Here is a 27,566-nt window from a genome sequence, read left to right as displayed (position 1 = left end):
TGATGGCTGCAGCCCATGGTTGGTGCTGTGTCCAGAGCAATGTGATGCTCTAGAGATCCTGTCTGACATTCCTGTCACCCTGTTGCCGGGGCCAGCACAGGGAAGGGCTCCCAAAGTCCCACCAAGAAACTTTGTGGGAAACAGGATGACTTTAATACCAACCTTTGAATCTATGAAGCACAGGGGACTGCTGGACAGAACCCTAACCCAGCCCCTCCTTGTGCTGGATGCTGTAGTGTAGGAGCCCCGTGGTGTGAAAGTTCCAGAGGGATGGGAAAGAAAGGAAGGACAGGAAGTCAGCACATGTTCGTGCTGCATGCAAGGTGTCCCAGAGGATGCTGTTCTGTACTTCCCAGTCACATGGGGCTGTCCAGAAAAAGCTGAGTCAGTGTGCTCGAGCACTCCTGCTGCCGGCAGGAGCAGCTCCGCTGGAACACACTGGGTACATGAGTCAGAGTCACTCCTTTCCTGAGTGAAAGGTAAGTGCAAAGGCATCAATGCTTTGGTTTTGATACGAAACGTAGCAGCAGTTTGATTTGGGATCCCTTGAACGGGATGGCCCCCATACTGCAAGAAGAATGCCAGAAATGTGTTTGCAACTGCTCCAAAATTCCAGTTCACTTGCACAAAGGCTGAGCCCTGCAGGGGTGGACGGGCTCTGACAACTCAAATGACAAGTGCCCTCCTTGGGTTCAGCAAGAGCTGGGGCTGGCAAGAGGGAAAGAGCCATCACTCTCCCATATCAAACAAGAAACTTCAGAGACTGCAGAAAATTTGCAACTTTTCTTGCAGATTCTTGTAAGTTCTTGCAAATCCAGCAAAGCCTGGATAAAATGCAGGTGCTCAGTGACTCAGGTGCCGTGATGTTGCAGCTGCTCCATGTCCCAGATCTTTGCTGTGACTGCAGTAGAACTGAATAGTTACTCTGACATGTCCTGGCAATGATTGTGAAGTGAAAAGGCTTTGGCAGGCAAGTCCTCGATTGCCCCAGTTTTCTCAGACTCAAATAGGTTATTGTCCTTTTTTCCTCTCTGATGCTAACAAGTTTCCTTTATAAAAACCCTTCCCCCTTGGGTGCTGGGGCACTGACTCTAAGGCTTGCAAGACCAGAAAAATGGTCTGCTGCTGAATCACAATCAACCTTCTACAAACAGTTGCTCGTACAGGAAAGGAGCAGGACAACTGGAGACTGGGAGATCTGGGAACTGAGCAAAGTACCCTGATGGAACACCCCTTGGCCCAAGGTGATAGAAAGGGAAGATGGTTGCTGCAGGCTCTAGAACTGTACAATATTCACATTATTCCACTGGTACCATTTGTAGGAGTTCAGAACAACCATGGTCAGGAGTCCCTAGAGGATGGAAACACCATTGATCTTGGCACTGAGTAATCCCACTGCCTCAGGAGCAGGGGAATGGGATTACTCCTTTGGCAGTGATTTATGGTCATTGTGGCAGCCACCAAAATATGTTTGTGAGGAAGAGAAGAGCAGCAAATATCTTCTTAGGGCTGTAGTCTCTATGTAGCTACCCAAACGTCGCTTGAGTTTTGCCTTATCTTTCTTCAGGACTTTCTTTGTCCATAACACAGGACTGCTAATTCTTTTAGTATCAAGAGAGGCAGTGAGCAAAGGAGGTTGCTCCATCTGAACAACCTGCAGAAAGCAATCAATCAGAGCTCTCACCCACTGACTCTTCACTCTTACTTGCCCAAGCAGCACAGTGTCTGAGACTGAGCAAAGGACAGACTGCAAAGCAGTGAAGGAGCCAGCCTGTCTGTCCAGTGACTGATTGACAGACCCTCCTTCCAGAAGGGTGATTGTGTGGATCTCCTGAAGGAAAAATTTCAACCACTTGTAGTGGAAAGGTATGGCCTGAAGGTGAGCCAATGCTTAAGTTTTATGGCCACCTCACTTCCTCTATCCACCCATTCATATCTCCCTTATTGTAGCATTAGCAGCATATTATCTCACAAGATTTATTGCATGTAAAACCTTGAGCCTGGGCAGACATCCATATATGCTGTCCTTTTTTTATTCCTGTATGTGAGTGTCATTCCCTGTGGGTGGTGAGGAGATCACGTATGGTGTGCATGACTCTGTGTTGTATTTACTGTCAATGCTGTAGCTGCTACCTTTGCCTCCTGGAGCCTTCACTGAATATTTTATCAGGAAGGAGGGAGAAGGACAACATTGCTGTAGCTTTCTGATCTTTGTATTTCATGTGATTGTCCTGAGACTATTGGTGTGCTCTGGACTTGGAGCATATCTATACTGGTATTTGGCTATTAGGATGGTGGCAAGTAGGCAGATATTTTCACTAAGTCATGGGACTCAAGTGGGGTGTTTATAAATACACCTGTTACCCCATCATTCCCCACTTTACTTGTTTCTGGAAGCATTTAACATGATTATGTCCATTTAAGTATGCTCAGGTTAGTGCAAAACTATGCATTTCCTAATGGTTGTTTTTTTTAATAGGGATGAAAATAAGCTACAGCAGCTGCTTCTGCAGCCAGAACAGAAGGGAACTGAGCAGCATGCTCTACTTGCTGGGTGAACCCACAGTGACCACAACTGTGTGAAGGTAGTAGAGCCTCAGAGACAGACTGCAGATCTCCGGGAGCCAGTGGAGAGGAGGAGCACCATTCCCATTCCTGCCCAGCTAGTGACTGGTCTGCTTTCTAGGCAGCTGACAAGGTAAGAGGAAATATTTCCGTAGTAAGAGCTCGGGGACAAATGCCAACTTGCCTCTAGATAAAAGGTTAAAGGTTATTTATGTGATTAACACAGAATCTAATTTAGGGTACTTCATGTTCACAGGGCAGTTTAAGGAGTGCCAGGACTGACTTGAAAACTGATGTGGCATTCATGAAAGAAAAAACCCAGGTGCCATTTTTGCTTGAAACATAATTGAATTGCAGCGAATACATTCCAGAAAGCAGTAAGACAATCAAGGGTATCAGTATACTTAGTAACTTATCAAATTAGCATTATTACAATTTACTTCTAAAGTTTTAGTGTTGGATTGGTTTTGGTTTCTTAGCTTTTAAAAGATGTATTTTTTCCTATGCATTTTACTTATTGTTTAGTGGAGTGCCATAGTCTAAGTTAGCCTTTCTCACTCTTTCTCCTCACACTCCACTCCCTGAACACTTCTTTGATGAGATATGCACAAGAAAAAGATGCAGGTACCTTCACCTCAAAACCCTTGGCTTGGCTTTACAGGATAAGGGCTTCAAAAAACATGAAATGTAAAATGGCCCAAATCCAGCACCACTGCATTGGTCCTTAATAAAAGCTGAATAGTGTAGTATAAAACACATACAAAATAAGAAAGGAATAAGCATTTTGTACTCTGTTGGTAGTTTGGCTCTTCTTTGAAAAACTTTCTTCCAAAAATTTTTTTTTTTTTTTTTAATAAGAGCAGCTTATTCTCATCCACAAACTCAGGGCAAAATCAGTCCAAATGGCAACTATGTTCATCAGCACAGATATCAGAAGAAAGGGTTGGAATTGCTTCAGCCTGGTGCTATTTCCATTTTGTCCTCATTTAAAGCACTGCTGTATTATGGGGTAGTTCAGACAAGAGAAGGCGATGGTTGCATAAAAAGAGTTTTATTTTTAGCTAAAGCAGTGGCAGATGGTTCCTTCAGCGCAGCCGTCGGGCTGAAGATCTGGTGATGGGAGTTGTTTTGGTGGGGGTTTCTTCCTCTCTTAATTCTGCCAATAGCTCTAAAGAGAGTAAAAGGTGTCAATAATGAGCACTCCACTGCCTTGAGCAGAGAAATCTACAGGCAACATCCACAGCGATCTGAAGCCCATGGCCAAAGGGCAGCCCTGTTGGGCCAGATCTCTAGTCTTTCCCCCCCTTGCAGCACACGTGTGCAGTGTCTTACCATCCTCAGAGCTGTTCTCCTCATCACTGGAGAAGGCAATGATGGTTTTTTTGCGTGGAGGGCGCTTTTGGGCACGCTTATGATTTCGGTGTGTGCGGGGTGGGGGTGTGACAAAATCATCATCTGTGTTGGCTGGGCTTAGGGGCTGGCGGCGTGAACCTGTCAAGAAAATGGGCAAAAAAAATAGAGAAAGGCAGCAAATTTCTGTCTGTAAGGGTGAGGAAAAGTCCTTAGGTGTTTCTCCTGGACTGCAGGATCAGGGGGAGGCTGGAATCTGACAAAAAGGAACATACTTCCTATCGGTTTCTGCTTGGCTGGCACTGGCATTGGAGTCTGACTACCATCCTGGCATGTCTCTGTGGAATCCAATCCTCGGTTATGGGAGGCAGACAGCTTCCGCTCCAGCTCTTCAGCTAGAGCCTGATGGAGATGTAAAACAGCAGTGGAGGGAAAAAATAAAAGAAGGTGAGGGGAGGGAAATATTACATCCATAGCAGAATTACCATCAAGTTAAATAAATAAATGGATACATTTTTAGGGGTGAGGAATAGTCTGCTTAAAATCAAAAACTGCAGGGCTTTCCAGTCACTGTATGTAAAAGCAATTGGTTTGCTGGCCTGGACCCTTGTCCCACACCCTTACTTTAGTCTCAGGTTTGACGCCTGCTCTGCGGAATCGAGCCAGCACAGTTTGGAAACAATTGTAGACAGCTGGATCCTGGAGCTTGTCTGCAAAGCAGTCATAGTTGTCCTGCAGCTTGTGAAGGCCCCGTTCCGAGACTGGAAGCAGAGCAAGGCAGTGGGACAGATCCCGATACTGACGCTCAGTCCTGGGAAAGACAAAGATCACCATTAGCTCCTACAAAAAGGGGTGTGTGAGGATGAGCACATCTCACCCAGAACTACCAGCATTTCCTGCAGGTGCTTCTGCCCTGCAGGACGTGAGATTCAGGTTGTTCTGTTATAGGTCAGTGACAGGGTGCTGTGCCATACCACAGATAACCACCACTGTGCCATACCACAGATAACCACCACTGTATTCCATGACGTTGACTTAGCACCTGTTGGAAAAACATGAAGTTTCCACTGCTAAAGAACACAGTCACTTGTTTGAAAAGCATCAGAAGTTACTGGTGACCAGGAGGAACAGACTCAGTCAGGTCAGGACTCCTCTTGAAGGGCCTTATTTCAACCACATAACAAACCCCCCCAGCTATTCATTTTTGCATGTTTGAGATGATCTCAAACAGAAGCTGTATTTGATGTTCTCTCTCCCTTTCCTGGTTAGTTACATAAAGGTCATATTCATTAAGTTATAAAGTCAACAAATAACAAATGCTGTATCAGAGAATGACTACATTGAAATTCCAGCAAAAGTTACTGGAATAAAACCAAAGGGAAATAAAAACCAAAAGCACAAACTAACATCCCTAATGTAGACCACTGTGATTGAATGGGAAGGGAAAAAGCAAGGCCAAAGCGCCTATTTTTAATATACACAAAGTGAGGGCCTCAAGTCTGTCCAGCACACGCTGTCTCAGGATGCTCTGGTCAAACCCAGACAGATGGAGAACAAAGCTGCAGCATCCAGGTGTTTCTACCTTTACAGTCTGGCAAGTTGCTATGTTTAGAACTCCAGAAATGCTGAGGAGGGCGATGGTGGCTGCAAATCTTTTCTGATAAGCTCCTGTTTTAGCCTGGAGTGAGAGTCTTGCTCTAGCAGTACCACTAGTGTGCACCAAGCTGATCACCTTCGTGGTACAGAAATATCAGGACATTCTACTAAAGGTGAGACACAACTTGCACACAGAGGGTTATTTACAAATGTGGCGTGAAGAGCTCAGCAGTGGTCCTGGGAGGCAACTTTGGAGAGAGGGACCACTCTCCACTCTTGGTCAGGAAACAAAATCCAAATATTTTTGGGAAATATGCAACTCCCTGAGGCAGCTGAGCAGGTCACATGCCCAGGCACTGTGCACGAATGGCCAAGATAAGCAGACAGCTTAAATCTCAAGGGCAAAGCCACAACAATGGAGAAGGAAAACCACAGGAATGGAGGGAAGCAGGGTACACCAAAGCCAGTGGAAGTTAAAATGAAGATATCGCAGTGGAATAGAAGGAGATAAATTTCTATTATTATTCTTCTTGGAAGGAAACAAAAAGTGTGTGCCTGGATCAGTGAAGTTACAGCTTGGTGAGCAAAAGAAAAGCAGCAAAAAAGCCCAAAACTCAGAAAGCAAAATTATATCCCAGATTCACAGTGTAGGTCCTGCACTCTTTACTCTGTAATCAGCAATGCACATGCAAGGTATGCATATCTTGGAGATGGAGCAGAGCAAAAGCCAAAGTGTAGGGTAGCATAAGCCCTTAGGTAAAATAATAATAATAAAAACCCAGAACAGAGTCCCAGGTGTAGACTTGGTACTGAGCATCCCATGCACACAGAACAAGGACAGGCCTATATCAGCTTGATAGCTGAGATCATCCCAGACAGGACTGTTGGAAAGATCCCAACTTCTCAGCTGAACACACTAATTTCCTAGCTGAGCTGCAAGGGAATAGCCCATGAAGAAGGATCACAAAGATATGTAAAATCCACATGTAGGATGTCTCCTTGCTCAGCTATAACACAAATCTAGACTGTCACAAAACTTTTTCCTTAAAAAAGGAAGGAAGAGGGGGTCAATCACCGCATAATAAAACAAAAAACCTTAATTTATAAGTATTTATAGGAGAAGGCAGTTTGAAAAAAAAGGGGACCTAAACCAAGTTATTTTGTATTTGTCACGTAAAGAATATAACAGGAACCATTTACAACCACAAGCTCATTTCTTCTGAAAAATCCTGAGAAGCAGAAGCGCTTGGCCTGAAAATTAAGATTACAACCCACCTGGCAGTCCGGAATCTCTGACAAAGTTTCTCCACCAAGCTCTCTGTTTGTTTGTCTTTTGTAATATATGAGAACAGATGTCTGCAAGGGCAAAAAAAGTACAAAAGATTAGAGCCCACAGAGGAATCCCCATTTCAGGTAGGAGGGGTGCTGAAAAAGCAGCAGTGCTGACTTCTTGTCTGCTCCTTCCACCCAATTTAAAGAGCATGCAGCACCTCCAGACAATCTCCTCACTTCACAAGTTGCACTGACAGACTAGTTTGTTTGACAAGCAAACCTTGAGGGGAGCATTGTGGCATGCAGTGTTTTCCCTCCTCAAAACCATGCTTGTGGCTTTTTCACTATTAAATTTGCTGAAAGTGTGTTGTTTCATTTTGGATCAATGCAGAAGTGAGCACTACTTTGCACTAAAAGGGGAACAAAGTCTAATGCTAACTTAATCAATTTTTCCTTAGTGTCTTGAGGAACAGAGACACCTGGACTTTAGCACAGTTGAGTACTGGTGCATTTTGTACTATGTCCTCTTAGAAATCACTGAGTAACTTCTATTTATTAAGAAGGTGCTGCTGCTCTCCCTAATTCTTGTACCAACATTTCTGTTAACTTTAGCTCAGTCAGGTTGCCACTGGCCTTGATGTAGTTGTTCTAAAGCACTTCCTTGTTCAGTGTTGTTATGTCTACAACCACCACACCAAGCTGCTTTTCTAAGATACATAACGGAGACAGCATTCTCAAGAGTCCTCCCTTTGCATTTTTTCCAGCATCAATTCCTCTTTAACTACTAATTCCCTTCTTTTCCTATTTAAAGGATATGTGGTGTGTTGAGCGATGATCAGGTCTTTAAAATTTATTATCCTTAAACTAATTTGATACCTGTCTACATTGTTAAATCAATACTGCCTCTTCTCCTATTTGCCAGACATCTCCAGTTTTCTCCATGTATGTTGCTGGAAGTCAAAAGTCCATCTTACACCTGTCATAACCCCACCAATCACACTTTAATGCAATTGCTACACTTATTAGGCTCTATGTCTGTGGTAACACCTTCAGTTTGATATTAATTAAAAACAGTATTGAAAATTCCAAAATTATCTGGAATTTTTTAATGTGCTGCCTCTTGTCTCCCTGTAATGGTTTGCTTCACTTCAGGCATTAACTTCTATGTGTGCTGTCAGGAACCACAAGCTATAATTCCCAGTATTTCACATTACCCTCTTTAATTAAAGCTGAATCAAAATATCCATCTACTTTTGCCACCATAAATTAATTTTAGTCTCAATTAAACCCTCACCAGTAGACCTTTTCTGTCTTGCAATTCCTACCTATCCAAAATCCCATCCCTCTTGCTCATTGACAGGATTCTCATAGACAGAAAGACTAGTTGGAAAATCACATGAAATTTTATCGTTCTTATCTTCAGCAGCAGCATTACTTTTGTCTAACACCCCCCCTCTATAATCCAGAGGGATTCAAATGACTCAAAAAACCCTCATGTGGTTTAAGTTTCAGAAATGAGAGGAAAATGTCTGTACTTTACTAATAAAGACATTATTAGTGCTGTCTATGAGCAACCAATAACCTCAGATTGAAATATTCCAGTATCTCTATACTCCAGAGTCAGTCTTTCTTGAAAAACTGAAGCAAACAAGAAAAAAAAAAAACAACTCACACAAAACAAACCACCAGAAAGCAAACCCAGATCCAAACCTCTTACCGTAACTACAGCTTTACTAAAACTGCCTCCAAAACTCCAGTAGCCACCAAAATTACAAAGGCAGCAGTCTTTAAAACCTGTTGTGTTTTCCTAATGTTGCATATCCATGTTCCCATGCATAAAACCAACTATTTTCCTTTTCTAGAGGGAAAGTAATTTTGAGTTAGTGGTTACTCTTTGTAGAATCTCTCCTCACCTCTCAACTGTTTGGCTCTAAAATCAATTCCCCTCAGCATGACTCCATTTCCAGTATAGACTGAAAAAGTCAGATCAAAGAGAACTGAAAAAGCAGTTTGTACATGTCAGTGTAGTTTTTCTTCCCTTGATATCACTCCCCCTTTGCATAAACATAGTCCTGGCAATAAGAGATTTCTTTAACCTCAGAATACCTCATAATAGTGTGGAAGGATTCCTCCTCTATGCCACTGTTAGGATCTGAGAGATGACTGATGATGTCTGGAAGCAGGTTATAGACAGCATTACCCTGTGCAGAATGCAAGTTTCTACGTGAGATACAGAATTATAAAGGATAATTTGAGTCAAGCCAAATAAGCTGCCCCCTTAAAATATCCCCCTTTTTCTCCACCCCAAATCTACTGACTGAAAGCATCAGCTTTTTAAACTAGCTGTGCACAGTCAGCCAAACTTATCCAGGACTATTTGGCTGGGGGGGGGGAAGAAACCCAGCCAACCAACAAGCTAAACACTGCAGCCCAGCTCTGTTCTTTGCCTTCCAATCTTGCCAAAACCCAACAAGAAAAGCTTCTGATAAAGGAAACAGCTTTTCAGTTCATGGAACTGCTTCCCATCTTCTTGCCCAAGAAGGCCCAATCCATATTCTCTTTCCCACTGCTTTTACATAACTTTGTCATACACACACTGCAGAGATAGGAAGTCATTGCAGTCAGGTGGCCAGTCTGCTTTAACAAAGCAAACCAAGACAGAAAAGCCCCAGTGCCACTGCAGCCTCTTAGGCAGTAAATCTGAAACTCTGCAGGGCCCATGTGAGGCTGCACATGGAATGAACAGTGTACTGGGGGTAATGCTGCTCCTGTTCTTACCTGCTTGGGAAGAAGCTGCTACAATTTCAGTATCTCAGTGTCCCACAGCCAAGAACCACTCAAAAAGGTTTCAGAGAAGATGCACTGCCTGAGCCATAAGGTCAGGGAACTCTGCTGTAAGGCCTAAAGGCAAGCTACTGACAACTGCTCCTAACCCTGTGGTGGGCATATACAAGCAAGCAAAGGGAAAAGGCAGTAGTTTGGAGCCTGCCTTCCAGTGTGAATGGATGAGGTCAAATGCAGCAACATCAAGGAAGGATGAAGCAAAACTTGTATTGCAAAATTTCTTTTAACTACCCTTATTTAGTCCAAAGAGAGACAGACCAATGGCTCTACACCATTAACACACCTTCTCCAGGGCTCATGTAATTGACCCAGCCTCCAACAGCCCTTGCCTGCTCTTGTGAAATAAGGTCCCTGAGCATCCACTTGCCTTGTTGGCCAGTTCTCCAAAGAAGTTCTGGGCCACTCCCACGATTGCCTCCTCTGGGTCTATGAGCAGAGTTGCCATTTCACTCACTTGGCCCTTCACCTTTACCATGTCTTTGAGGATGAGGTGAGTCATCACCTGCCCAGCCGTCTGCCTCACGCTTGGGCAGGGGTCCCGCAACCTGGCAGGAGCAAACAGTTACTGCAGAAAGCAGCAAGGCAGCGTCTCTGAGGTACTGGTGACAGTCCAAAGCTCTGGTCTGCCTGCACCAGCATCTTCAAATTTGCTTTCTTGGGTCATTCTCACCTTCTGGAGGCCCAGTGTCACCCTTCCATTGGGTTTTCATCACATGTCCTCTCCCAACAACAAGTGTAGTATTACCTGGCATAGAGATGTGATGTCCAAGGCTCCACCTGGTTGGGGAAGCGGATGGCTAGATCTCCTGCGGCAATAATGAGGTTGGATCTCACATCAGGCAGGGTGGATTTCTCCATCATTGTGAACAGCAGACGCAAGTGGGAGTCACAGAACTCAGAGCTAACAAGACAAAGTACAGGAAAGAAGGGATAGATAGCAGAATTCCATCTCTCAGAGAGCAGAGAAAAAAAAAAAACTGTTTTAAAAAAAGCAATCTATGAACACTCTGTTTGTTCTTTCCTTGGGAAAGGAATTGCAACATTTGCTTGTGCTTTAGTACTAGGAAGCCTGGGAAAAGAACTCTGTCATGGCTCAGCAGTACCTGATCATGCAGAGTTTGCCAAGAGTGAGGGCTGCAGCAGCTGACAGCGCCGAGTCACTGTAGAGTCCAGGGTTGTTGCAGATCTTCAGCACCAGAGGAACAAAGGCAGAGAGCAGGTGCTTCTCTAGGGAGTGAGGATAAAGACAGTGAGCATGAGAGCACTGTTTGTGCATCGTGCTTTAAGAACAATTACTCCATTTATCTCAGAGCTGCTGCAAACTACAGTAACTGGTTGACTCAACTTTCACCACTGAACAACCACCTCCAGAAAGGGAGAGCCAAAAAAAAGACAGCCGACATGGAAACTGACACCATGGAAAATGACAGTGCTTCCTCCTGACAGGAGGAAATGACAGGAAACAGCCTTCCTCCTTCAGGACCTGTTACACTGTACCTGCTCTTTCACACAGGCAGCCAGCCAATATTCCTCGGTGGCAGCCACACGTACCATCTAGAAGTTCTTTCTCACAAATTCCGCGGATGAGCTCGGCCTCGGTGTCATCAGCCGTGGCTCCCACAAGGCCCAGCTCCTCCTCCATAGTGGTCTCGTTCCCTGTGCTCTGTGCAGAGAGGAGACTGTAAGAAAGATGTCAGGCAGCAATGACCTCTTTCTTCACAGGGTTCTCTTCTCTCCGGTGTGACATAGATGCATGTTATCAGCTGCACAACTAAAGTGGAGAACAGACTGACACAGAGTGTAATAATCCACTTTCCCCCAAGAACTGAATGAAGCTGTGAAGGGGTAGTCTGGGATTTGCCAGTCCACATGCTACAGAACACCAATCACAGGATCACATAGGTTGGATAGGACCACAGTGGATCATCTGCTCCAGCAGGGTCTTCCTAGAACACATTGCACAAGATTGTGTCCAGATAGTTCTTGAGTATCTCAAATGAGGGAGACTCCGCAACCTCTCTGGGCAACCTGTTCTAGTGCTTGGTCACCCCCACAATAAAGAAGTTCATCCTCATAATCAGGTGGAACTTCCTGTGCATCAATTTCTGCCCACTGCTTCATGTCCTAGTGCTTGGCACCACCAAGAACAGTCTAGCTCCATCCTCTTGGCACCTCCCTCTTCAAATATTTACAGACATTGATGATGTCCCCTCTCAGTCTTGAGGCTTTTAAGAGGCCCAGTTCCCTCGGCCTTTCCTTCTAAGAGATACTCCAGTCCCTTAATCATCTTTATCACCCTCCACTGGACCTGCTCCAGGAGCTCCACGTGTCTCTTGTAATGAGGAGCACAGAATGTAAAGAAAACTTAAACTTCTGACACCGCTAAGACAAAACAGACCTAGGAGACATCCAGCATCAGTGCATGAGTCCTGCATAATTTAAGGGACATTCAAATACTAAAAGCAAGAAACTCAAAGCAGCCTTTGAATTGCTGGTTTTGTGAGCAAGATTATGGGAAGCCTTATAGCAAATAAAAAGCAACACAAGGGAAGAAAGGAGACATGAGCATTGCAATAGGGATGAAATCTGTATCCAACTGCTACTTTTTTGAAAATATAATAACCTCCTCCTGTGTGGAAAATGGTAGTGACACTGATAAGCAGATGGATGAGGAAATGAACTACAAAGTTCTCTGTAGACTTAGGAGTATAAACATCTAATAGAGATTGGATACCTAGATGGACACAATGTTTTTCTCTATTCTTACCCATTACACTCTGGAAAATGTACCAAGGTAGACGTAACCAAACAGGGCATTTGTAGCATCCAAATCATGTTAGAAACCTGTTAAACCTTCATCATTACTACCTAACAGAGAATAGGACGCTCAAGTCTTCTGGACTGGGGTTCTAGAAAGCCTTTTTTGAGAAATCAGGGCACAAATGGATGTTTATTCACCACTACTGCATCAGTTGCTAAAGACTGCACTGGTAAGAAAAAGGGTGATGAGTGAAAGGGGAATGTTTGCCTGAAGCAGGAGGATAAACATGGCCAGGACATCACCCTTCACTCCCTCCCCTCTGCTTCTTCAAAACTCAAGACCAGTGTGGGAGTCCTAGTGAATAGGGTCATTCAAGGACCTCAGCTCTCCCTGTCAATCCTGACCAATACATGCCTGCTTCTATTCCTGAAGCACACATTGCCCTCATGCAGCCTCAGGATTGGATTCTCTAGAAGTTTGCTGTAGCTGGGACATTAGAAGAGCTGCCCATAGGAAAAAACCCGTTGGCTCTCACCTGGGGTCTCTGCTTCTTTGTGCTGGTGTCAGATTGCTTCTTGGTCTTCTCCTCTTTGAGGAGACGGCGCCTGCGTAGCTCTGCACTCACTGACACTTCCAAAAATGCTACCTGCTGCAGTGCCACCTGTCCCACAAGGGCCACCAGGTGCAGCAGCAGGAATGTGGAGAGACTGCCAGCGCCATCAGAGACTCTGTGTGGAGAATCCCCTGCATCTAAAGGAGAGAAATGGTCACAGTTAAGTGTTGATTTAGACCTCCTCCCGTTAGTTAGCGCCACATGTCACCATATAACCCATCTTCACACTCCACAGATTCCTTCACAGCACTTGTGCCTTCCCATGCCAACACCAGCCCCTCAGCTCTGTTCTCCTGCAGTTACTCAAGGCCACTCAAAGCAGCACTGGAAACCATAGGTACAGAATTCCTTCATCAGCTTTCTTCCTCACCAGCTTTCTCCTCATCAGCCTCCTGCAGCTTCTCCAGAGCTTGCTGACTGCACACATGCAGGATGTCAGCACAGATCTCCTCTGCCCCTTCTGCCAGCTGGTAGATGAGTGTTACAGCTGCCTCCATGAAGGGGATCCAGTGGCAGCTTGGCTGGGCAAAGCCTGATGAGAAGAGGGAGCAATGTACCCACACATACCAATGATAACACAGGTGGTCTCACAGCCCAACCCCATCTCCTCCAAACCTCCTGCTGACCTGAACTCACCTTTACTCACAGTCTCACTCAGGCAACCAAAGAGCATGTGGTTCTGTGGCAGTCGAAAAGGGGCACTGCTCTTCTCCAGTGCTGGCTGCAGAGACAACAGGCGAGTTACTCCCATGGGAGCAGCACATGAGTTCCCCCCATGCCCTTCCCAGTACTCAACATTCCTGTGTGCACAGTGTTAATCAAACACATGCCAGGGACATCCAGTACTGCTCTGCAGCTAAACATACAGCAGAGACATTACTGTCACTTATAACAGCATGGTAACTACACTGGGTGGATTTAAAGCTTGGCTAAATTATGATCCCAGGCCAACCCAGACAGTTCCACCATCTCACCTTAAATCAAAATAACTCTTTTGAAATGTCAAAAGGATTCATTTAAAATCTGAGATTATTTACTCACTCTCTACAATAAATAAAGAGGGAAACCACTGGAGCATCTTAGAGTCACCAACAGTAAGTCAACTTGTCTTGGGGTACTCCAGAACCATATGGGTTTCTTTACAAGGAAAATATCATCAGTGGAAATAACACAGGATAGGTCTGGATTCAAGACTACTCACAATTAGGTTGTTGCATATATTCTGTATCAGTCACACCACCTTTTAGATTGGGAATAAGATAATTTAGAGAACTACTAAACCAAGTATGACAATACCTGAGGTGTCCCAGCACAGCTGTATCTGCCTGATGAATATATATTGAACAAAACAGAATTACTTGAGGATTTACCAACTTTCAGTAGCTTGAAACAGGAACTCCTGATTCACCACAATCCTGTCCTCTGTACTAAATTTCTGGTTGGGAGGGTGGATTGGGGAGAAGAGCTACTGCCAGTCAGTCAGCCAAATATTTTCAGTTCAGTCCCTTTTCACATACAAGCTTAACTACAGACTTTAGTCAACCAAATATTGAATTACAGCCATCTTTAGAACATGTAAGAAAGTTGTGATACACATTAATTCATTAAGTTCATGCAACAACATCCCCAGTGGAAGGGGCTGTCACAGAATTATGCTGCTCTGTAAAGGAGGACTGCTTTTGTGATAGAACTCCTGAACCAAAATGCCCCAAATGACTGAGTCAAAAAAGCTGATTTTTTTTTTCCCAAGTGTATTAAAAAAAGGATAAATTATTTCCCAGGGAAAGAAGCCATTAACCATAATGTTGTTCTAAGTACAACATGGACAGGTTTGAAAGCCTTTCATGTTTTATATTCTGCTGTACAGCTGACAACTCCTGAATATCAATTAATAGGATGGGCAAAAGAATCACACCACCAGAAAACATTGGTAGAGGAAAGGGCTTCATGGTTGAGAAAACACAAATCAGTTTAGAATTAGGAGTCTGAAGAAGAGAATTGAAAGGAAAACATATTTTCTTGTGCACTGAACTCTTTACTAATTGAATTCAGCCGGTTGCCTAATGAAAATTCTTTTATTACATGTTCACTGATGTGTGCTAAGCTTTCCAGACAGTGCTGCTGAATGCTCTCAACCTACTTAATTTCAAAATCTGTAAAAATTTAATTACCTCTCTCTATTCTTCCATGCAAACAATTTCTCCCCTTTCTTTGTTTCTGGATGACCTCAAGAACAAACCCATAGCCTTACCTTAGGGTTACTGGCAAGCTTGGAAATAACATTGCACACTTCTTGAGGCAGCCTGTAGTCTTCACACGCCTTCTCAGACAGCCCCATTGTCACCAAGATGTCCAGGTTGCTACCTATGATCTCTGGCTTTCCTCTGTGGAATGGGAGATATCACATGAGGTGCTGCTGAAAGTTTACACAAGTATGGATAGCCAAGAGAAATACTCCTTGCGCCTTGTGGAAAGGAGTGGTTTGAATAAGAGGGGAAAAAAATAAAGCCCATCCAAATGACTCAAGATACAGCTAGAGGAGCAGCAAGCAGTATTCCACAGAAGCCAGTGTAGTACACTTTCCACTAGAAGATGAGTTTCTCCAAAGTGATCAACAGCCTCTTTGTAAAAAAAGAAGATTCTTGACTCTTCTTTCCTATCAGAAAGGACCAAAACTTACAGGGGTAAGAAAAACAAAAATGTTGGAAAATAGGAAAGAGTAGAGGAGCTCAGGAAATATGACCTAAGGAATATACCATTCCTTCCTCTACTGTAGGAAACAAAACAAACCAAACCAACATTTATCCAAAACCAGCCTATCCCAAATCCACACCCACTGTTCCCCTTTCTGCCTGTGAAAGAATTTTAGGATTATCATTAAGCAGGCCTGTTTCTGAGTAATGAAGGACTGAAGTAAGAACAGCAAAAAGAGCAAGTAAGTTGAATGCTGGGCTGGAAAACTGAGGAAGTGAAAACCTTTTAGTGTAGATACATTGTTTTTTTGCCCCCAGAGAGTGAAACAGATGCATTTTTCTTCATGCTAAAGGCTCCAGACATCTCTACTCAGCAGCTTCTCACTGTTCTTATCCAAACACAGACAAAACTGCAGAGTTGTGACACTGTAAACTCTGTGAAGGGATGTGCATTCACACAAGGAAAATAATTTCATCATAATCATTCAGAGGCCATGCTGGTGGGATCCAGCACAACTATGTTTAGTTCCAGGCTTCATTACCCCATGATAGCGTTACTATTTTTGAAGCTAGAGCCAAAGAGTCAGCTGATGCAGCACCCACAGTTCTTCAATAAAAATCGACTCCCTGTACATCCTTCCACTCACAGGCTTCGACCTGGCCCCGGGCTCACCGTGCCATCATGCCCAGCAGCATCACAGCAGCACGGCGTTCCAGCGATGAGCATGGAGACTTTTCCGTGAATCGCTCCCAAAGCAGCTGGGTCACAGCAGGCTTTATTTCATCTTTCTGCACAAACTCTGAGATCTGCAAAAGGAATGCAATTTAAAAATCAGAGAGAGGCAAAGGAGAATGAACTTCAAAGTAAAGACGTAATCTGCAATGACTACTATTTGAATAAAACAGATACACAACCCAAAGCCAGGCAAGGCAAATACTCACTATTTCCTCTAAGCACTGTATCGTTCCCAGGGATGCATCCACCATGATGAGAGAGAGAGAGTGCACCAGGGCCTGTGCCTTGGCCCTTAGAAAGGGGAAAAATAACAAAAAAAATGTAAAAGGTAAAGTAAAAGCAACTGTCACAATTGCTGCCCTATTGAAAGAGCTGAAAACATTTTCTTGGATAAGAAAGATGATCCACAGGATCAGGAAAACTCCCACAACAAGCTTGAGTTCTCAAAGTCACCCAAGTGCCAATGGCCATGATGCGTGATAAGTTCATTGCGTCGTGTGCTGGTGCTCCTTATGATGTTTAAAGATCTAATCAGAGGCACTAAGCAGCCACTTCCCAGTTTATTCTCCACCACAAGTCAAAGTAAAATTCCCTAGAAACTGCAAATCTCTCTATGAACAAATGAAGATGGAGCACTGTAGAAGTGCTGTTTCCAGGCAATATTATCAGATAGAAATAAGAAGCAGCACATGCTCTTTATTGCCCTGATGGTACAAATGAGGGTGAGTTATGGTGCATCTCACCAGGAATCACACTTATTGCACGAGTATCCAATGGGATTTACAAGTGGGTAAGCACCAAAAAAGGGCAAGTGCCACAGCAGGGAGGAGACACATCTCTTTTCTAGTATGGAAGAAGCAAACTTGCAAGTGGTAGCAAGCTCCCACCACCAAATCCTCAAGGAGGAACAGCAATAAAGACCCTTTAAAATCCTCCCATCTAAGACATGTAGAAATTGTTAGAAAAAGATTTAAGATTGGTCTGACTGAAATACTAATAGAAATATATGCGAAAGCACCCAAATAAGAACCAACCTTGTATAGTGTGAAGGACAAAGAAATGGGGAATGTGTTGGGTACATCAGAAGTAGAATGCCTACGCGTGACACGCCACACCATGTATAACTTGTCAGCAAAAAAACCTGAGGTTTGGTAACAGAAATATATAGTTTCAATCTGAGACCACACTGTTCCTCTTGTTATTCCAGCAGGATGAACAACTACAGTTATAAGAAACTCAAAATGGGACAACTGACATTGGCCAACAACTTTGTCCACAGAGTGAAGTATATAAAACTCCTGGACATGGGATGACTCCATACCAACAGGTGACTCACAATGGGCTGAAATTCATTGTTGCCAATCAAGAACCCTACTGGCAAGAGAAACACTCATAATTAACACTTCTTGTTCCTTAGCAGATAGGGACCCTACCCAGACTATTTAGGCAATGCTTTGTATGCAAGTGAAATTTATGAGAACAATAAATATTAGTGCCTGACAACAGTTTAACTTCAAGTAATTCTCAACATCTGCTTTGCAAGGTCTCACAGAGTTTTGCTGCATGAATTTCCTACACATGAGCTCTATGACAAACCAAGAACAGAAGATCAGCAGTAGGTTCTGCAGGAAGACTGGGATACTCAGACAATAACTTTATGTTTCAGCTCAGTCTCAGGTCTTCTCCAGGCCATACCCCATTCCCAACAGCAGAAAGGGGATGGGGGGAGGGAAAGGAAAAAAAAATCTGATTAGGAAGATCCATACCTCTCTGAATCCTCGCTGGGGCTCAGATAGAGCTGTCTGTAGGCATTCAGCACGGCCTCCTTAATTCCAGGCTCCTTTGACCATATGAGGGGCAGCATCCTGCGGACACCAAGCAGTGCCTGGGGCACGCCAAACTGTGAGACTGTCACGAAGAACTCAATGGCTTCCTGCACCACTGCAGAAAGAACAGTTGCGATAGTGCAGTTCTTCCCCAGTTCTCATTAAAGAGGCCATTAAAACAAATTCATAGGAGTGCTGGTCTCAGAACAAGCTTTACAAGCATCTAGAGATCACTGCTATTGTCTGCAGAGGGCTTGAGTCAGAATGGGATCACTAGTACAAAGACGTAGATGTCCCAGAAAAGAGACATAAATTAACAATGTTACAGCTAAATCCAATGTGATATGGTTAGGGAAAGAGCACAGAGACTATCTTGGAGAAAAAACAAAATTACCTTCTGGGAAACAGTAGCTTTGAGGAAAAAGATCTCACAGTCACAGCAGACAGCTGTATGTAAGCCCCAGTGCAATGCCATAACCAGAGGTACTAAGCTATTTGATGTACAAATGGGGTAAGGAATACTGTGTTTGGTTCCAGTTTGACTACTCCTGAAATAGATTGCCCAGTCTTCTCATAAGACAAAAAAACCCCAAACCCATTAAGTTAGAGCACATCACAAGACATCTACAGCAGTGATCAGAGTTGTGCTGCAACAAACAGTTCATAGAGTCTGACCTCTGGTTAAGTAAGAGCTTTTACCAGTATAAGCCCTTACAAATCAGAATTAAGAATATCTAACAGGTGAGCTGGTATGCTTTCCCTGTCCCCACTCACACACAGAATACATAAATTTGCAACAGAAAAAAAATTTAAATCTTCAAATATTAAATCTTTAATTTAAAAAGCCTAAATCTGAGCACACACATCCCTTAGCATGAGTCCCTTCCTTACCCAGCAGCATACTCTCTCCAAATGGAGGGAATGTCTCAAAACACCTCTGCTATTCAGACACTGAATTTGGCTTCCTTATACTACAGCACAGGAGAACAGGGAGATGAAAAGTTATTAAAATTTGTGCATCCATTAAAAAAACATCCCCAAAATCAAGCCCCATGTGTTTAAGTACCAGGTAGGGGAATTTCTTGTCCTTGAACTTCAAAGGACTTGTAAAAACACTGAACCCAGGAGTTCATTTTCATGTGTGCAAATAGCTAATGACACCAAACCTTGCTAGGGAAGCCCACATGCTTATCTCAAGTAACATGAGCCCTCAACAGAGATGAAGCCTCAGAAGTGTTTGCATGAAGTCTGGGGCACGGCAGTGCCCACACCCATCCATATCCTAGATCTGTGCAAGTGGATGTGCTGGAGAGGATGGGAGCAGGACTTGTGCCCCTCATCCCTTGGAAATGTCAATTTCTGATAAACACTACAAAAAAGTCTAAGTGATTACAGGAGTTCTAATATGATATATGAACAGCTGAATTAACTCAAAGGCCTTCTGATCACCACCTTTCTCTATAGCACTGCAGAGAACCAGGCTACAGAACCTGTTGATCAGGCTCATGTTTAACTAGAGAATAAAGTTTGAGGAAAGGTGAGTTAGAAGAGACCAGCTGCTTAGTTCCCCTCTTGTGGCCAGCATAAGAGCTGAAGCTGTGTCAGGGCACTGAACACATAACCAAACCCAGCTTCACTGGCCAGGCTTACTTTAGGAGAACCTCAACTCAGATGATGAATATCCATGCCTCCCCACAGGAGGCAGGATAGCTTCCACAAATGAACTCACTTTGGCCACCTTTTTTTTTAATTTCAGAAAGTTCAAATACATTTCATTTCATATCTTTTTAAAAACAACTTTTAAACATATTAAAACAATCTTTTTCAACCTTGGTATTAAAAGAAATAGACATTAAATAAATAAATATTCCTAAAAAGCCTCTTCATGCCCTATTCTACTCCTTCATGACACTCATTTAGAGGGAGCTTGCTTTTCCAATACCCTAGAAGTGTCTATGACATCTGCTCAATGAAGAGCAGCTCCTTCAATCTTTTCTCCTTCTCCTGGAGTTCTACCACTCCAGCATTTTCTCTCAAGCAAGGAAAGATCTAGAAATGCTGAATGGAGAAAAAAGGTTATTTCACATACCTGAGACAGAATTTTCATACATCATCCTGCTGATCAGGTTCAGAGCTTCTGAGATTTTCACTGAGAAGTTGTAAGCATCTTGCAGGTAGTGCACCAACATCTCCTGTTTGACCAGCTCTGTTTGAGGCTGCTCTTCCTGTACAACTTCTTCAATCTTGTCACTGCTGTTGTCATATGGAGGATCCTCACTGTTCTCACCACCTGGGCATGAACCTACAAAGCACACTTATTTGTGAGCAGTACTGAAGATACAAGAAATACAGGCACAGTTCAGGGCATTTTAACCCTCCTCTCCCCATCCCCACAGTGACACCTTCCAAGAGCCAGGACACAAAAATCCAAATTCTGCAATCAGATGTAGCTACAAAATCTTGGCATGCTGTGGAGCAAGTTCCAGTACTACAGTGTGATGCTCCAGAGAACTGCCAGCTTGGTAGAAGGGTATGGAAGGGCATGGTCCAGTTGGGATAAACACCATTAAATTCTGATTGGGTTTATCTGAACTTGGTAATTCCCCAAACATAGATGGGGGACCTAAAAGGAAACCAAGAGAAGGCAAACACTACTACTCCACAGCAAAGTTTGTGCAAGTGTGGAGAGTTCACAAAGTAAAGATTTTTAGACAGTAGACTTCCAACAAAAATATCCTCAACATGATTGGCTAAACAACTTGATGCAGAAACAAACACCAAAGAGTGTGAAGTCTTGAAAATACACCCAGAGGCTCAGGCCCCAGATAACCAAGACTCTGCTTGAACCAGATACTTGGTCAAGGCTGCTAGGGGTAAGCATTATGTACCACTACCTGCTCAGGAAGCAGAACTGACAAATTCAGACAGGGCAGAAGGGTGTGAGCAGCAACACTGCCTTCACTTCCTTCAGACAATATGTGAGTTAAGGCACCAAAAATGCACTTCTACTGGGACCATGGAACTGTTCCAGCCAAAAATTAAGATCAGTATGATCCAGCTAAAATGCCAAGGTACTTGAACAGTGAATAATACAGTGATGCTGCAGTTCTGGGAGAGCTGAGCCCCAGAGGTCAGAAAGAGGGACAGAGCATTCCAGAGGGCTTTAATCTGCTCTGGCATTATCTTGGACTTGGGGTACAGACAGAGTGATACAGTTACCTATGTAAAGTCTCTTCAGAACAGCCAGGATTGTTGCCTCCTCGTTTTCCTCCCCAGGGCTAATGAAAGGTTCCTTTCCCTGGAAGCGACACAGGGCCTTCTGTGTAAGACAGGCTGCGCTCCTGGACAATGACATTGCCCAAGAGAGTATCAGCAACACATCAGAGCAGAACATAAGGGAAACCATCCAACTTTGCCCTGAACACCTGGGAAAGCAGCTCCTATCAGCATCTTGTACTGTCTGCCCACATCAATCTCTTCCTACAGAGTAATGTTACCGGAAATCACCCTGTGGGATAAACACTGTCACCGCAGAGCCTTCTTACTTGTAATTCAGCTTCTTCAACAGACCAGTGATTTGCTCCACTGTCCTCTCCACTGTTTCTTCAACTTCCAGCACCTCCTCTTCCTCTTCCTCCAGTGGCTGAAAGAGCTGCTGTGTGGCAGCCCTAACTTCTGGCAGCATCGCTTCCCACTCTTCCTCTGGGATGATCACTGGAGCTACTTATAAAACAGAAGTATTGAAGAACACAGACTCAGGTGACACCTTTAATGGGAAGGAAAAACTCATCTGGAATTTAGGAACTTCCCCTACCTCCTCCCCAGGCAGGTAGTGTTCCCACTGCTGATCCCACCCAGACTGCAGTGAGAATAAGAACTCTGACTAAAACAAATAAACCACTGAAGGCAGAAAAAAAGACAGGTAAGAAAACTGTCATTTTTTTAACCTTGGGCTTTGGTACTGCCTACAAATCAAGTTTAAATAACATCTGAGCAAAATCATGACTCAAGCAGTCCTTGAAAAAAAGAGAAACCTGGGAGGGTGTTCATTGACATTTTCAGTTCTTAGCCTGAAAATAGGACATATAGCTGTAAGGACTGTTGATTTAGACATGGATATTAATATGATCCTTTTACAACACCGCCATAAGGAAAACTGTTGTGAGTTTAATCCCAGTTATCTGGTCTCACCATCTCACTCAAGATGTGAGACAAAACCTGTCACAACCTGGGAGCAAATTTAATGAGGAAAAGTACATTCTGGACTGTCCCAGAAAGTGGAAAGAAGAAGAAAGGAAATTACCTGCTGAGGGTCTGCTACGATCCCTCATTTCTTTCAGTTTCTGCACTTCTTTCTTCAGTGGCCCATCCAAGTCAGTCCAGCTTAGCTGAAGATGTCAGGAAGAGAAAAAGAAATATGTTAGTTATCCTCATTTTCCTGAAATGCCAGAATTCTCCTATCTCTTCCACTCCCTGCTTTAGTTGTCAATCTCCATGGATAACCCTGTTTACGGAAACTGGAAGAGTAGACTCTGGCCCCAGTCCCAGAATGAGAACTGCTCTAAGTTGCTCACTAAGGCTCAGAAACTCAGGAGAAGGTGCAGCTAAACACAAAGAGCTGCAGATCCACGAAGAATATTCTAAAAAACTAATCTTGATCCTAAGGAGAGAAACCTCACAGTGGACTCAAAAATGCTGCAGGTTTTTACCTCAATCACATCCTTCCTGGCCTTCATCATAGCTATGAATTTCACCAATAGAGGGGCGAGTCAAAGAACTCAAAATCTGAACCTGGGAAGACCAGAAAGCTGCCACCTGCAGTATCAAAGGCTACACCGTTCCTCCCACAAGACATAGCAATGCTACTGCCCTGGCTATAGCACCCTGCAGATATTTAGCCTGCAAAGAGACATCTAACATATCCACCACATGAATTGGATTTACCTTGCTGGAGAAGGGGTTATTGGACAAAAATGCAGCCAGGAGCTGGATTGCATTTTTAACCACTAAGACAGATTTGTCTTTGAGCCGCCCAACAGCCAACGACACCACAGACTGAAACTGAGTCAAAGGCAGGGCCTAGAACACAACAAGAGCACAGATAAAGTTATCAAGAAGGCTCAGACACTTGGGAAGAGTTTACTGCAGACATATTAATGTACTAAAAAGCACAGATTATGTATTTACAGAAAAGTCTAGGGCTCAAAAGACCTCCTGATATATTCTGGTCCAAACTTCCCTGAAAGCAAGGATTTAGGTTATCCAGGATCCTGTTGAGCTGAGTCTTAGTATATCTGGTAATTGTGATGTTCTCCCATACCAGTGTGTGAAAAGAGGCTGTATGCTATGCTCTTTCTTCTAGTTTGTCCTGGTAAGAATGAGCAGTATCTAATTTTCACCCCCAGTTCTCCCACCCCTGAGATCTTTGGTCTCTTGGAAGAAACTGCAGACACCACAGTATAGAGGGACAGCACCTTTCTCTGTTAAAACTTCAATCTCTGCAAACAAAAAGCAGAGTGGCAGAAATTCCCTCAAGACACACAAGATGGGAAGAGATGACTGAGGCGACGCCATTTGCCCAGCACAGACTTGCCTTGCTCTGCACGATGCGAGTGAAGAGCTGCAGCACGCGGCTGCGCACAAAGCTGTGCACGTCACACATGTGGGCCTGCAGCATGTCCAGAAACTTGTCCCGAGTACCACGGGCAGCTTCCTCCAGCTGGTCACCACTCAGCACCTGCACCAGCACTTCTGCCATAGCTCCCAGAATGGCATTTCGCATCATGTAACTCTGCCAAGACAGGAGTTGTTGAACTAGGAGCAGACCAAAAGACATGATTTGATATGCCCAGAGTGTGGGCCTTCCAAATCCCAGGCTCCAGCCCTAAGTGAATTTTTTCAGCATGGATATTGAATTAAGTTTGGGTGAACATAGCTGTGCATGCAAGACAGAGTAACCTTTGCTATGAAGACAGGCTGAGAGTTGGTCTTGTGCAGCCTGGAAAAGAGAAGGCTCTGGGGGAGGCACCTCCCAGGACCTAAAGAGGGCTGTGAGAGAGCAGGAGAGAGACTTTTTACCAGGGCATTCAGTGATAGGGCAAGAAAGAATGGCCTCAAAGTGAAGGTAGGTTTAGATTAGATATGAGGAAGAAATTCTTTACTGAGACTGTGGTGAGACACTTGAATAGGTTGCCCTGAGAAGCTGTGGATGCCCCATCCCTAGAACTGTTCAAGGCCAGGTTGGATGGGGCTTTGAGCAACCTGGTCTAGTGGAGAGTGTCCCTAACCATGGCAGAGGTGTTAAGGTCCCTTCCAACCCAAATCCTCCTATCCAGGTAGGCTCATAGAAGCCAAGAACTGACACAAGAAACACAGCAGATAAAAGGTAACACAATGACAAACTCATTAAGTGCTGAAGAACAAGGGACAACAGCAGGGACATCACACGAGTAGGCAGTCTGCTGTTCTCTTGACATCTGATAGTGACAACCAGACAGGAGATGCCATGGTTTCTGTTCCCTTTGCATCTTTTAGGTAAGGGCAAAATCTAATCCAACAGAGCAGGTATTGGATACCTGAGCTCTGTGGAAGAGGTTCTGTATCAGACAGAAAAACTGGATAGCAGCATCTCTACTGTTAGACTTTTCTGGACAGGTAACTTTGCAGAAATGTACCTCCCCATCCAAGTGAGGCAGGAGAACACTCATGTTGGAGAGCACCAGAGCTGGAATCTGTTCAGCCAGTTCACTTATAAAAGTAGCATAACCCTTGACTCCAGAAGACTCACGAGCCAAATCCTGGGGACATTTCTGTCCAATTTCCCTGTACAGAAAGATGAAACAAGGAATGGGGTGCCTCAAGTTGCTAGGGATAAAAGGACAAGCCTCCAAGTATTTCTCTCACCTTAGCAGCTCACCCACCAGGCTTTTTAGACCATACTCTTTAGCCCAGAGGCTCACCGCCTGTGCAAACACTGGGGCTACATGTTCAAAGTGCTGTAGCATCTGCGTGATCTTCAGAGTGGCACCTTTAACACGTGAGAAGGAAGAAAGAGGTCAGGGAAAGTAACTGGGAATGTCTTCAGGAAGAAGGCAGAAGGGCAGGAACTCACTGAACATGTGGTCACAGTGAACCAGAGCTGCAGCAAGCAGATGTGTCAGAGCCTCCCGCGTGACCCGGTACCTCTGAAGGCCAATACTTGGATTCTCCAGGATACGGTAGCAGCTTCCCGTTATTAAGCTAAACCCACAGAAGACAAACAGCAAACCTCACTATCTCAGCTTGCATAAATATCATTCTAGCCCACCACACATTTCTGTTTGAGAGATTCTCTAATGCTCTCTAAAAATTAGGAAGCATCTGAATTTTTTGTGGCCTACAGGAGGAGAGAAAGTGGTTTCTATACATGTTGCTTTTGCCTTGAGCTATTTCCTCAGCCTCCCAGTGATCTGCACCCCACAGAGGGCTGTAATACCATCTCATTGGTAGAGTTATCATTTAACCTTTTATCCCTCAGAACCAGTTACTCATTCCAGCAATACACCTGCTCCAACTCATACCTGACAAACTCTTCTTCCACTGTTAAAGCACCCCAAAGCTGACGGAGATCCAGCTGCAGCAGCTGTGTAAGCAGCTGTAAAAGTGGCTCCCTCTCCTCTTCCCACAAGGATCCAGAAGTCTTGGCATGGTTCTTCCTGCTCTAGAAAGGAGATTACGCAGTGAGATACATCAGCAGCTTCACAACAGACAAAACTCTGTCACTACCCTGCTTCCTTCCAAATATAAGAAATCTATTATAGCATTAAGAGACACACAATGAGATTTGTGAGATCACAGGGGGTTTCCCCCTCACCAGTTTTTCTCTCTTAGCTCAGGCCAGCACCAGTGCCTTGCATGGTTTAAGGATTATATGTGCATCCGCTGCCACTACAGAAAGGAAATCTTACGAAAATACTGGCATACTACATTCAAACCAGAAAATGAAGAATGAAATAGAAAGGCCAGGGCATCCAAATCCCTGCTGATATTTAGACACATGATTGTCCTTTGGCTGTTTTTCATGCAGTTTCAGAGAAGCACCAGTGCTCCACATGCTCTTGCTGGCATCATGCTTATATAAACTCAGCTATAAATCTGACAGATACTACAGAGTTCAGCAAGCTTAAAATTTTATTCTGACTTTTATCACCTTTCCCCCAGTCTCTTGACCTACCTTCCTACCAGGATCTGCCTCCATACAACTGTTCTTGCAGGTTTCCATTTCAAAAGCATCCATCAGGCCAGTCAGCAAATAGCAGTTCATCTTAAGAGCATTGAGGTGAGCAGCACGGTCTGCCTGGCTCAGCCCAGAGTCGCTCAGGATGGCAGGAAGATCACTGGAATGATGGGACACCACTGAGGAGAAGCAGAAAGTCATGAGCACTCCTTGCCAGGTCCCTCAGCAATTCTCTCTTTGGGAGGTTCGGAGCAGCCATCAGATTACCAAAGATGTGTGCTCACATCTCACCAGCTGTAACACGGGCTGCCCCCTGCAACCCAGTCCTTGGGCGTGCTGTCTTGTCCTGTCCCCACAGCCCTCCGTCAGCTCGGAGAAACACTCGCTCTGAGCTGATAGGTCCCACAGACCTATTTTCCAGGGACACAGGCAAGAGGATTTAATGTCGGTCTGCCCTTACAGCGAACGTGCACAACTCAGCATCGTCCACCAAGATTACAGACCCGTATGACAGGAGTGGGCTGAGGGTGCAGCCCAGCTGGCCGAGTCACATTAGCCTTTATATCATCATTGAGCCGCCAAGGGAGAACAACCTCTCCGTTAGTCCTGCGTCGGCCGGAAACAGCGGGTACCCACCGTGCATCATCAGCTCCAGGGCATCCTCCTTGACAGCCGTGCCCACGGTTCCGAAGTGGCTGCGGGACAAACACGGGGCGTGAGGCGGCGGGCAAGGCGCGCCTGGCAGAGGGCCGAGCGCCCGCCCGCCGCCCCGTCCGTGCCCGTACTCACTGCAGCACGCTGTACACGCAGTCGAAGTGCTGCAGCACGGCCAGCGCGCCCTGCGCACGGAAGGCGGCCCGGAAAGCTGCGGCAAAACACGGAGAGAGGCGGGGGGATGGCCGTGAGCCGGCGGCAGGGCCGGGCCGGACCGGGAAGGGGATGTGGGGACACCTTACCGGCGAGTGCGGGCGGCAGCTCGCGGGCGGACAGCACCTCCCGCACCACGTAGCGCCCGGGGCCGCCATCCCGCAGCAGATCGGCGGGAGCGAGGGGCAGGCAGAACTCCGGGGCCGCCGCCATGGCCGCCATGGCCGC

General features: G+C 44.8%; 1 protein-coding gene, 1 long non-coding RNA gene and 1 other non-coding gene across 4 annotated transcripts; 1 reads left to right on the top strand and 2 right to left on the bottom strand.

The window, feature by feature from the left end:
• Nucleotides 1-267: 267 nt before the first annotated feature.
• LOC110480694 (uncharacterized) lies at nucleotides 268-16,614 on the top strand. Its single transcript, XR_002467140.3, has 4 exons — nucleotides 268-479; nucleotides 1,718-1,879; nucleotides 2,480-2,698; nucleotides 16,344-16,614. It is a non-coding gene; the product is annotated as an uncharacterized LOC110480694 (long non-coding RNA).
• On the bottom strand, nucleotides 3,601-27,566 carry NCAPD2 (non-SMC condensin I complex subunit D2). Of its 2 annotated transcripts, none has more exons than XM_021548815.3 (31): nucleotides 27,428-27,566; nucleotides 27,261-27,336; nucleotides 27,108-27,166; nucleotides 26,469-26,650; nucleotides 25,816-25,955; nucleotides 25,368-25,495; nucleotides 25,160-25,283; nucleotides 24,931-25,078; nucleotides 23,850-24,047; nucleotides 23,201-23,335; nucleotides 22,560-22,644; nucleotides 21,802-21,979; nucleotides 21,476-21,597; nucleotides 20,346-20,558; nucleotides 18,197-18,371; nucleotides 16,637-16,721; nucleotides 16,368-16,501; nucleotides 15,253-15,385; nucleotides 13,638-13,722; nucleotides 13,372-13,533; nucleotides 12,924-13,138; nucleotides 11,179-11,290; nucleotides 10,731-10,854; nucleotides 10,373-10,528; nucleotides 9,995-10,172; nucleotides 8,890-8,984; nucleotides 6,787-6,867; nucleotides 4,540-4,726; nucleotides 4,191-4,317; nucleotides 3,898-4,056; nucleotides 3,601-3,733 (listed from the first exon to the last, which is right to left on the bottom strand). In XM_021548815.3, the coding sequence occupies exons 1-31, from the start codon at nucleotides 27,558-27,560 to the stop codon at nucleotides 3,651-3,653; spliced, it is 4,212 nt and encodes a 1,403-aa protein (XP_021404490.2). In that variant the 5' UTR covers nucleotides 27,561-27,566; the 3' UTR covers nucleotides 3,601-3,650. The 2 variants fall into 2 exon arrangements, with proteins under 2 accessions (XP_021404490.2, XP_021404491.2); XM_021548816.3 differs by having other exon boundaries at nucleotides 21,802-21,976.
• On the bottom strand, nucleotides 26,725-27,047 carry LOC116184359 (small nucleolar RNA U85). Its single transcript, XR_004149129.1, has one exon. It is a non-coding gene; the product is annotated as a small nucleolar RNA U85 (small nucleolar RNA).

The sequence above is a fragment of the Lonchura striata genome, chromosome 2 (assembly GCF_046129695.1).
Source record: "Lonchura striata isolate bLonStr1 chromosome 2, bLonStr1.mat, whole genome shotgun sequence".
NCBI classification, from domain to species: domain Eukaryota; kingdom Metazoa; phylum Chordata; class Aves; order Passeriformes; family Estrildidae; genus Lonchura; species Lonchura striata.
Note: the sequence above shows the minus strand (reverse complement) of the source record. Positions and strands in the feature narration are given on the sequence as shown.

What these genes read in the sequence shown, in the direction of transcription:
- NCAPD2 (XM_021548815.3), bottom strand. Translation starts at nt 27,560, where the DNA reads ATGGCGGCCATGGCGGCGGCCCCGGAGTTCTGCCTGCCCCTCGCTCCC. An exon ending in TGCCTCACTTGGATGGGGAG is followed by an intron (nt 24,048 to 24,930) that starts GTACATTTCTGC and finishes CTGTCTTGGCAG; the next exon opens with AGTTACATGATGCGAAATGC. An exon ending in TCTGAAGAGACTTTACATAG is followed by an intron (nt 20,559 to 21,475) that starts GTAACTGTATCA and finishes TGTGCTTTGTAG; the next exon opens with GTTCATGCCCAGGTGGTGAG.